This window comes from Centruroides sculpturatus, unplaced genomic scaffold, assembly GCF_000671375.1.
Source record: "Centruroides sculpturatus isolate CEXI.00-Female unplaced genomic scaffold, Cexi_2.0 scaffold1223, whole genome shotgun sequence".
Taxonomy (NCBI): domain Eukaryota; kingdom Metazoa; phylum Arthropoda; class Arachnida; order Scorpiones; family Buthidae; genus Centruroides; species Centruroides sculpturatus.
Window position 1 is genome coordinate 24,319 of NW_019385329.1, and position 12,591 is coordinate 36,909.

Below are 12,591 nucleotides of genomic sequence, written 5' to 3' on the forward strand. Positions count from 1 at the left end.
AAAAAAAACTAATAACAAAATGTTCATTTTTGTATGAGGTGAGATATTTTATTTTAATACTTTAAAACATTTTACTTTTATATAATGTATAAATTATTATTGTCAGATTGATCTAGATCTCTTTAAAACAACGACATATCTATTGTTTTATCTACTGGAACAGCGATGTAAATCTAAAAACTTATAAAATTAGATTCTAAAGCTATTAAAAATGTTATCTTGTTTCTTTTTAAAGTATCACAAACAGGATATGTTGTGAGTTACATTAATCTTTAGATTAATTCATGCCTATAACCCTGATATGAATTAATCTAATACAGATTATCTTATAGAATATTTCGTAGAAAAATTTAAAAAAATGATAATAAAATTTTAGTATAATTTAATTTAATTTTTAAAATTATTCTATTTTATAAAATTGATTAAAATAATAAATGTAAGATTTAAATAAGTAATTGTGAATTTTATTAGAAATAATGGTATTTAAAAATTATAAAAATATAAATTAATAAATAATTCAGTTAGATAATAATATACATATATATTACATAAATATATATGTATATTATTATAAAAATATATAATATTTTTCCTAATTATTTTATCAAATAAGATGAACTTAGCTAACTAAATAATTTATTTATTTTTAATTAAATCATTGATATAAATCAAATATGAGGAAGCATTAACGTTAGATTTTATCCAGAAATGTGAAAAAATAAACGAAAAAAATTATTTAAATCAATTTTGAATTATGATTTTTGTTCTGTTAGAAAGAATATATTTGTAGGCCTACATAGATATAAACTTTATGTTCGATAAAATCGCAAATCATTTGATTTATTGTTTTTTCCTTTAAAACAATAATTATCTTATAAATATTTTAATAGAAACTATACGTTCTCGGTCATGTCAGTATATTATTGAAATTTATATTTCCTTATTTCTGAGTTTGAAATATTTATATATTTTCCTTATTGTTCTTTTAAAATTCTTCATCCACATCACAGTTTCTTGACATTTAGCTATATAATTAAATATATTATTTTAATTAAGATCTAAAGATGTTTAAAATTATTTTTAACGTGATAAAATATAGTTGAATAGGATGTTAATATCGAATATTTATTCTTAATTAAAGCTCCCTAATAGCTTTAAAAATGAAAATATTTTAAAATTTTATTCTGAATGAGTAAATATAAATTCGTCAAATGTTTTTTTATCGTATAATAGTAGCTTATTGATCATAATCTTTAAAACTGTGTACTCTATATATCAAACAACGAGTTATTATTATGTGATAACGGTATTATAATTTTTGTTTTATAAATAAATAAGCACGAAGAAGATATAATCATTTGAATAAATTCAAATAACTCGAGGACATAACACAGTTGGGATAATGTACTTGATTTAGTACAATAAAATTGTACTTTTATTGTGTTAAATCAAAAATTATTCTATTTTTCCTTCTGTTTATGACTATTTCTTAGAACTTCTTACACAATTTACTTCTTCTATGATTTATATCATCAAAGTTTTATGAATAAATCTTTTATTTATGTTTATAATATTCTACTATTTTCTAAAACAATAGTACATTCTACTAATATCGTATTCTTTCATAGCTTATTTTTTTCATTTTATTCACATGAATGACTTATCTCCTACATCCATTCAATTTTTAGATAAAAATTGTAGAAATATGTTAAAATTTATTATATTTATAGTTAACATAGACAATAATATTTATTTATTACTATAGATAATTTAGATGTAGGCAAGATAATGAATTTTAAAACTCTGTTATACAGAAATGGCATATCTGATAGGAAAAAAGTTCTATTACATGATTCTTTTCCATTGCAGTTATTATTCAGAAATCGCTGAAATATTTTTAAGAAATTTAGATATATTCACACATTGAACTTTCGTATGTCCAAGAAATCGTGAAACTTCTTGAAGAGATTCGAGAAGAAAAATTTACCTCCACAAGAAATTTTGTTTAGTAAACAACTTAAGATAAAAATTACAAGTTTAACAATTACAAACATATTATCGAAACAAATGGATATAAATTAGTTTCCATTTAAGTAAAATTCACACTAATTTTTAAAATTTTAAAGTTTTTGAGTTATTTTATGAATTAATTTTTAAATTTATCGTTTATATTGAAAAGTTTGCCAGACAAATGTAACAAATAAAAGAAACTGTAATAGCTGAACATTAACTAAAAGAGAGTAACCGAAAATTTTTATTATAAAAATAATAATATATGTAGAATTTCCAGCTATTTTTTATCATCAAAATATTAATAATAAATTTCTTATAAAGTTTCTTTAGATTTAGAAAAAAAAACTCGCAAACTCGCATTATACAGTCGACTTTGCTTAAGAGAGCACTCTCACACGTCCTCCATTTTCTCTCCTATGTTTTACATTAGCGGAACTTCAGTTAACAGGATAGTAGATCAGTCAGCATAAAGGAGCAATAATTTCAGGTTTATACGGTACATCACACCCAGAGCTTTTTACGTTATAATATATTTTATGTGGAGATTTGATTCGTCAGTTTTCTAATACACGGACAGTCAAAAGATTTCTTACAAAAGCACAATGAGCAGGTTTTATTGACACACGTATGAAAAGCAATTACATATTAAAAATATATAGAAAATATGAACGAACAGTACAAATCACATGTACATTACTGTACTTACTCATCTGGAGTGAACGAAGCAAGAAGTAATTAGCGACTAGATTTCGGAGGTCACACGACTTACCTTAAGACAGTACTGTAATTATTTGTGTTTATACTGCGTGTTCTATTAGAGAGAATTCAGAAATTTTGACGTAAGAATTTATACATTATTTCAGCTAGGCCTCCTATTTCATTTCTAGAAAGTAAAAGTAAAGTGACTAGTAAATATACAGAGTTTACTGATTATTCGATAGAACAATATAATTGATAATTATGTACTGTACAGTACAGGAGCGGATCCAAGAGAGGCTACAGAGGTGTAAGTCATCTTTACTAACAACAACAAAATTAAAATTTATTTGTAATTTATAACTGATTTTAAAATCATTTATGATAGCAAATACAGTTTATCTGACCATCCGCATTACAATTGTCATGCTCATATTAACAAAAAGTACTGTACTTATTAATTATTCAAATATTTTTAATTTTTGAACTAGCTCCGTTTGGGTTCTGGAGCTTCTAATAATGATACAAAAATGAAAACTAAAATGACGCAAGTGCAGTAAAATGATGTGATAATGAATTTTAATGTTTTCAAATGTGTTGTAAGTTACATAAGACATGAAAAAGTGAGGAAAATCGAATACCATTAACAATTCTCTGGGTGATCTTATTATTTCGGATAAGGGAGCATAATGCAGCAATTTAGAGAGTGATCTATTAAGTGAACTCTACTGAATAATGCATTTACGAGTTTTTAAAATCTGAACAAAGTTTATAAGAAATTTATGTTTCTATTAAAATCGTGGAAGTTTATAAAATTAATGTATTGTATAGTATTGATATCCACATGAAAAAAAAAATAAACTGTCAGGCGCTATATTATCTACATAACAATAATTTCTTGTTATTCATTTATAATCTTATCTGTTCAATAATTAAATATTTTCGTTTTAATTCATGGCATAATTTGTAATTTGTTTATATGAAAGTCAGTTTTACATATACAACATATCTGGTGTGAATTTACGTGATAATTATTCTTTTGCTTAAAACGTGCAATTACTTGTTTAATTGTCTCAAGTAGAAATGAGAAATGTACTTAATTCTGAAAATCTAAACTATTTTATTAAATTTAAATACGATACGTACAGTAGAAGTTCGTTAGTCCGACACCTTTCGCCAATGTAATTCAGTAAACTATTCACAGTCTATATTGTCACGTGCTGAAATTACTGTACAAAGCACACGTATTTTGTGTTCAGAACGTGTGTGACTGATATATTTTCTTTTTCACAGGCAAATGCCAGGACAGCGCACTTAAAAAACAGGTTTCTCACCTTTCGGAGCACCTGTAGCTTTTGTGAATCATGTATAGTACACAGTACATGTCTGAAAAATAAACATTACATTACCTTCAACGGATTCTTAGATTTTTTAAAGGATACATTTTCTAAAAATGAAACTACGAATACGTTTTTTCTTAGAATTAAAATAAAATGTAAATTTTTATAAGGCAAATTTATTGGAATTTGTTAGATTAAAACAATTCATATAAGAAGCAAATTGAATTTTTTCCACACTTTGTTCAATCAAAATCTTGTACAAGAAAGAAATCAGTGTATAAACAGAATTGGATGTAAATTATTATGTACAGTACTGTACATGAATTATTGTGAATGCCGATTTTATGCAATAACGTACTCATAAATGTTTTTTTCAGGTTTTCTAATCTAATTTTAACACAGTATAGGCATGTATTGTATTATCTTGTGACTAATTAGAGCAAGCGTAAATAAATCGAAATTAAATAGCAGCGTGTACAGTACAGTAATGTCAAATCGCATAGAACTTATAGAATTTTACGAAAGAAAACAAAACGTCCGATGATCCGTAAATGGTAAATTAACGAACGTTTACTGTATTATAAAATGTATAAAGTTACCGAAATTCATAAATTTATATTTTAAATCAAATAATTAGAACTGTTAGAAATGTCTACAACTAATTACCGTTTCTAAATATAAGAATATTTTAATTTATTATTATTATTATTATATCAGAATTTCATATAGGGATTTTATATGCTGTTTGGACAACTGTTAGACATTTATATACTGTGTCTGTTTCACAAATAACGTTTGAAATGATATGTTATACGTAGGAGTTTTTTTCAACCTCCGTTGATCCATAAAACAAAGACAAACGTAAATAACAAAATGAATTTATTACCAAAAGTTAGGTACAAATACGGTTACTTTTCGACATAATCACCGTGAAGATTGAGGAATTTGTCATATCTGTAAACGAGCTTTGCAATCCCCTTTTTATAGAATGTTGCCGCCAGTGACTTCAGATGGGCCTTAACGTTGTTTTGAAGATCGTCATTAGTCTCGTACCTCTGCCCTCCTAGCCACGTTCTCAGTTCAGGAAAGAGGTGGATGTCGCTCAGCGCTAAATCGGGGCTATACGCTTGGTGTTTAAAAAGTTCCAAGTTGGATGGAAGTCTAAAAGGTCTTCACACATTAAAGGTGTGTGATGAACTAAAAAAAATGGCTAGGAGGACAGAAGTTCGAGACTAATGACGATCTTCAAAACAACGTTAAGGCCCATCTGAAGTCACTGGCAGCAACATTCCATAAAGAAGGGATTGCAAAGCTCGTTTACAGATATGACAAATTTCTCAATCTTTACGGTGATTATGTCGAAAAGTAACCATATTTGTACCTAACTTTTGGTAATAAATTAATTTTGTTATTTACATTTGTTTTAGTTTTATGGATCAACGGAAATTGAAAAAAAAAACGCCTACGTATAACATATCATTTCAAACATTATTTGTGAAACAGACACAGTTATGGCATATGATCATTCCTTAAACCATTAAAACTGAATTTAAATATATACATATATTTTTCATTTTTTGTATCCTTTCGTCTTGTGGTCACTAAAAGGATGTAATCTTTTAGTGACCAAAGAGTTCGTCACCTTTTTCCAGACCCATCGTGGGTTCGGCCAAGCCCACATTGAGACAGACGGGTAATATAAGGATAATCATCCATGAAAAATTCTTATGGTTCTCTTCAAATTCGATCTCGGGTCTTCTAGAGTGGAAGGCTGACGCTCCTTACCGCATTCGTCCGGCAATGAATTTGTATTGTAAGAAAATTATCAACATCATAATAGAGTTATTTAAAAATAACTAAACAAAAAGTTCGTTGACATGTCTCAAACGATATGAGAATACCAAGAGGAAATTTTTAGAACTCGTGACTATAAAATTAAATTTCAGAATGATTTTTACTATTTTCCGGTTTCGTTTAACTAATCAACACGTGCCAGTTTTTTTTTTTTTTTCAAAATTTTAGACATCTTTTTTGTAACGGGCTTGACCGTGTCAACGAACCTTTTCATTTGTACTTATTCAATTGCAATTTTGTCACGCGAAAGATCTTTCCACGCACAAATACATTTGTCATGGCATTAACTTGTTTAATAACCGAAGTCACTCATGAAGACACATTTTAAATTCATATTCTTGACATTATCTTTCAAAGGTTACGAAGCACATTTGTTTTAAGTCAAGAAAATCCTGCTTAAATGGACGTTTTGAGGAAACTTTCTCTTTGAAAATGTAGTTATTTATGCAAATATTAAGCTTTCATATTAAAATATTCCTTCGAATTCTTAAGTTTTCTGCTATGTTAATATTAATGTGATTAATTTTCCTTCTTACTATTATTATTTTCGTAAACCGAAAAGGATTTTAGATACATTAAAATTACATTAACCAATACAATGTAACTATTGTTTGATATAACAAAGAAAAAATATGTTAACCTATAAAATATTTAAACGAAGATAAACAGATAAAAAATTTTAATGTTTTATAAACTTTTATGTAGGGTTAATATTAATGTGATTAATTTTCCTTCTTACTATTATTATTTTCGTAAACCGAAAAGGATTTTAGATACATTAAAATTACATTAACCAATACAATGTAACTATTGTTTGATATAACAAAGAAAAAATATGTTAACCTATAAAATATTTAAACGAAGATAAACAGATAAAAAATTTTAATGTTTTATAAACTTTTATGTAGGACATTTAAAGAATAATGCTTATTTACAGAATATAAAATTCAAGGAGTGTATTATATTTGTTTTACAGTAAAAAAAAATATAATAAGAATAAATTTAACATTTCAAATACAAATTTAAATAATGTATAATAAATAATATATCAATAGAATACACGAAATTGAAAATAAATAAATATACTTAAAAACTATTTGGTTTTATATATTCCCATTTTAAATAATTATAACATGAACTGTAACTGGAGCAAACAAACAAAAATTAAATAAGATTAAAGTACCTTTTTCACCTATTTTATAAATTATCAATAATCAATAAAACAATTCGGAAATAAAGAAATTTTTATATAAATATTTTATTTATTATTTGCATTAAAAAAATATTAAACAAAATATAGATTTTGATCGATGGCTAACATTAGAATAAAGGAACAATAAACGTAATTTTTAAATTTATATTTAAAGGAATAATTAGTAAATGTTATTACTGTATTCTTAAATTAATTTTGTTAATATAACAATAATTTTAAATGACCTCTTATGAAATTTTTTTCCATAGATTTAGAGAAAAATAAACAGCAATAAATATTTTTATATCAATTCTTAAATATTAAACTAACGATTTTATTAATGAATTCTTTTAAAAGAAAAACATTGCAACAAATCCAACTTATATTGATTACAGAGTATATTTTTAAACAGTTTGCTAATAACCTATATTTTATTAATGACTCTAGTTTCTAAAATTTATGTCACAATATTAGTTTAAAAAATTTTACAATTATCTAATTAATTATATTTTTATTGATCACTAATTTTTCATACTATTCCAGTGATATCATTAAAGAAATAAAAAAAAGAAATGTCCCGAACTGATATGGCTTTCTAGTTACACTTTTACTTGGCCATATTGCCCATACAGTTAAGACGTCAGTTTATCGTTCTTGGGTCCGGGTTCGAATTCTAGACGGTCAAATAATCCCAGGAGTTTTTCCTGGATGGACTGTCCCGGATACATAATGTCGCCGGACAAGTCTAACAACTCTCATTATGGTATGATTTAGAAGGCTTTTTTTTTGTTTTTTTTTTTTATCCCCCGGTTGGAATAAATAAAAAAGTCAAACTGCCATTCAGTTTAAATAGTTATTTTGTAAAGATTACGAATTATCTAACTCATTTGAGAATAATTGCAGATGGGAAAGTTGCTGTCAGATTCTTTTGTTACTGTTAATGCCAGTAATTTTTCCGTTTTTGTTTAAATTGAAATGCTGTTCTTAACAGTGTTTGAAATCCGTGTTTATAGATGAATCTTATGCCTAAGTATTAAAATTAATATCATGTATTAATGTTAATACTTAGGCATGTTAATACTTAGGCATTAAATTAATTAATGTTAATGTTATATATAATATCTTAAATAATGTTTTATATACGTTACTGCTAATTTTAAAACGCTATATCTTAACATTAGTTGCTTATAGATATGAATAACCATAATCAAATACAATCAATTTTGAAAAATGGAAAAAGAAATTCATAAAATTTAATTACGATAATTTTAAAATTTATTACTATTTCATAAGTTAAGGGAAATATTTCGAAGAAATATCTATTTAATAATTTTGTTTATTTAAAAAAATATTTTGTTATTAAATTTTTTGAAGAAATTTGACAGCTCACTGGTCCTATTTTAGTTCGCGTGAGAAAAAGATCATGGTGCAGAAATTGTATTCATTTCATGTTTACGGAAATATTAAAGATACAGTATATCGCTTGAATAAATCTGTACAAACAATAATCCGAAATGAATAGAAGTCAAACTGAAGTTTATTTTAATATAGGCAAGCTACTATTGATAATATATTATTTATATTTAAAAGTCCTGATTGAATCGTGCATTAATGTCAAACTAATATAAAATTTTAATGTTATAAGTAAGTTACTTGTAATTTTTTATTATAATATTCGTAATATTTTTATAAATAGTAAAAAATATTTTTTTTTTGAGTTTGTTGCGTTATTGAATGGATTCAAAATTTTATACATATTTATAGAAATTTCATATTAAAATTTATTCAAACCGTATTATTATTTTTTTAAAAATTGTTTCTGAATGTCTCTCTGTAACTAACTTGCATGCAAACATTCATGCATCGTTTGAAATAATGATAGTTTTCTTCCGGTTTTTTCTGTAAAAGCAAATATTTTCTTTTTAGGAATATGAAGTGCAATTACGTACATCGAGGTTTGTCTTCGTCATTCTCCAAGCTCGGATATCATATCGGCTGTCATCCACTCTGGTTCATCTTTATTCCCCTGATCTTCACTGGAATATCATCGATGGGGTTTATAAGCATAAAATTTGTAACAGACATAGAGTATCTATATACACCGATAAATAGTAGAGCATTAGCAGAAAGAACGATCATTGAATCTTTATTCTCTTCTAATTTAACAGCTGATTATGATTTCACCCGAGATACGAGACTTAGAAAAGTTGGTTTTCTTGTTTTTATAGCTAAAGATGGAGGTTCGATGTTGAGAGAAGAGATAATGGATGATATTATTTCGGCAGACAATTTAGTGAGTAACATAACTATATTTGTGAACAATGTAACTGTTTCTTATTTCGATTTATGTTGTAAAAATAATGGAAAATGCTATCAAAATGGAATATTACGTTTAAAAGGAAAAATAAATGATATTAGAAACAACAAAACGAAAGTAAAGTAAGTATTATTATTTTATTTTAATACAATTTTCAGATATACACTAGAAGGTCCATAGAAATGGTAAAGGCCAAAATCCTTTTTGACAGCAAGCAAATCGGGTATTGATTTCTTCTGATGGAAGCATAATTTGTTTTCAAATCACTATCCAAAACACGCAAATTAAAGTTTGGAATTTTGATTTAACTATTTATATAGTTTAACATTATTTTTTTCTCTTTTCAACAGTGCTTTTGTAAACAATGATAATTTTGCAATATATACCGAACCTCACGCATTCAACTTGGGAAAAATAACGTTTGATGAAGATGGCTATTTGAAAGACGTAAAGGCTATTCGCTTGTTTTATTTTTTAGACGATAGTACAGTAGAAAAGCTGCACAAGGCTGAATTATGGGAAAGGACATTTTTGGATGTTGTATCTAATTTGCATTATTCACACGTAGATTTATCTTATTTCACTAGATCTTCTTTCGATACAGAATCCAATCGACTAACAGAGATGAGCGGTCCATTATTAATCATTATCATACCTATAATGGGCTTCTTTGCTATAATATCGACTATGACAAAAGATTGGGTAACGAGCAAACCAATAGTTGGAATTTCTGGATGTCTTAATTCTTCTTTTGCGGTCATCACTGCTTTTGGAATATTGTTATGGTACGGAAGAGAATATGTAGACATCAATATAGGTATACCATTCTTAATGCTAGGTAAGTATATTTAATCATTATGTATACATTTAATACAATAATATCTAAAATTTAAAAATATTCTTCTAGGTATTGGTTTGGATGATTCATTCGTGCTACTTGCAGCTTGGAGACGTACAGATCCGAAATTACATGTGTCAATTCGAATGAAAGAGACTTATTCCGATGCAGCAGTCTCCATTACAATTACCTCTCTTACAAATTTTGTTTCTTTCTGTATTGGTATGACTACACCTTACAGGATTGTCAATATATTTTGCAACTACATGGCCATAAGTGTCCTCTTTGATTTCATTTACCAAATTACATTTTTTGGAGGATGTATGGCTTTGTCTGGTTATAGAGAAAGCAAAAATCTGCATGCAGCATTTTGTTTTCCTGTCAAGACGGAATTCCCAAAAGGTGAGCAAATTTTTTGTTTATTTAGAATGTAAAAAATTAAAATAATAATTAAAATTCTACAGAATTTTATCTGGTAATTTTCACAAAATAATTTGACTTTATTTGTATTTTATAGTTAATTACCTTCATCATCTTCTTACATATGGAATTGCAAAGAAAGAAAGAAAACCCGAAGATAACTATGGAAATTCTATAATGCTTTTGTACAGGGATGTTTTAGGAAATTTCTTATGCCAATCTTGGGCAAAAAAATTAATTATGTTTGCAACTTTCATTTACTTACTCGGTGCAATATATGGTTTACAATTTACTAAAGAAGGATTAAGATCACAGGATATCTTCCGTTATAACTCTTTTGGAGTAAAATATACAGAATGGCATTATAAATACTTTACTCAATATCCTCATAGAATACATGTCGTCATAAATAGTACATTGGATTACTCGAATCCAAAAGTGCAGAAGCAAGTAATGGAATTTGTTGAGAAATTTCAGAATTTATCTTCCATTGAAAGTGATTATTTTACAGAATTTTGGTTAAAGCATTACCTAAAATTCATTCGGAATAAAATATCTTGGTTTTCTCTATCTGGATATAACATTAGCAATTCTGATGATTTTATAGAAGGTCTCCGCAAAGTTTTCTTAAAATTACCATGGGCTAAACATTTAAAACAAGATATTATATTCAATGAAGATGGAAAAAAGATTATAGCATCCAGATTTTTCATACAAAGCGTTAATGTCAGTACTACGAATGAAGAAAAACAATTATTAATAGATTTGTGGAAAATAGTTGATTCTTCAAACTTTAATGCTTATGTTTACCAGTTTTGGTTTACTATTATAAATCAATATATAGGAAGCACTCCAACAACCATACAGACTCTGTGTATAGCCGCAATATTGGTTACTATAGTGTTCTTTGTTTTCATACCCGACATTATATGTGCAATATGTGTGGCGCTTACCATAATTTCTATCGAAATTGGAGTAATTGGATACATGTCTCTGTGGAACGTCTCCATTGACAGCATTTCCATGATCGTCTTGGTCATGTCTACAGGATTTTGTGTAGATTACGCTTCGCACGTGTCTTACGCGTATATAAATTTTCGCAGCGAAAGCCCTAACGAAAAATTAAAAAATGCATTATATACAGTGGGTCATCCAGTTGTTCAAGGATGCGTATCCACAATGTTGGGTGTTTCAATATTTTATTTTGGAGCTTGTCACATTTTTATAATATTTCTTAAAATTATATTTCTTGTTATGTTGTTTGCTTTAATTCATGGTATTTTCGTACTTCCAGTTGTTCTCAGTATTTTTGATGATTTATTTAAATTAATAAAATATAGAAAAAAAGAAACAGAACTTCAGTAATACAACAATGAGAATTTGTAAAAATAATTTATAACTGATGAATTTAAGCAAAAGTGAATATCATAATATTTTTTAAATATTTTGTACCTGTATACAATATATATTGTTATTCGACATACTTAATGAGATTAAAAATATTAAAAGAAGAAAAACTGAATAAATAATTTTCGAATTAATGACGTAAAGTTAAATTATTGATGTAAACAACTTTAATAACTAACTTTAAATTTATATTAGGGTTTCTCATTTCCCGGTCTTTTGCTTGTCCCGGGATCCCGGGATAAAAGTGAACTGTTTCCCGGGATCCCGGGAAATCCCGGGATAGAATTAATTATTTTTAAGGTATACAAAATATCTTGAAATCAAATGATATAATTATTTTCCATTTTTTAAAGTAATTTTAAAGTTTTGTAACCTCCAAAATCATATTAATAATGCTGTGTTAGGTCTATAGGCCTATAATAAAAATTACCTTTAAATAACGTAGAAATTTTCACAAATAGAAAAAAATTAATTAAAGTTTGCTGGAAACTGCATACAACAACAACAAAAAAAA

At 26.6% G+C, this 12,591-nt stretch overlaps 1 protein-coding gene across 1 annotated transcript; it reads left to right on the forward strand.

The window, feature by feature from the left end:
• On the forward strand, positions 1-12,035 carry LOC111637723 (patched domain-containing protein 3-like). Its single transcript, XM_023383286.1, has 5 exons — positions 1-38; positions 9,022-9,534; positions 9,763-10,250; positions 10,320-10,652; positions 10,768-12,035. The coding sequence occupies exons 1-5, from the start codon at positions 34-36 to the stop codon at positions 12,033-12,035; spliced, it is 2,607 nt and encodes an 868-aa protein (XP_023239054.1). The 5' UTR covers positions 1-33.
• The last annotated feature ends 556 nt before the right edge of the window (positions 12,036-12,591 follow it).

Coding starts and splice junctions, on each gene's coding strand:
- LOC111637723 (XM_023383286.1), top strand. Junction 10,251..10,319: donor TATACCATTCTTAATGCTAG/GTAAGTATATTT, acceptor ATATTCTTCTAG/GTATTGGTTTGGATGATTCA. Junction 10,653..10,767: donor CAAGACGGAATTCCCAAAAG/GTGAGCAAATTT, acceptor TGTATTTTATAG/TTAATTACCTTCATCATCTT.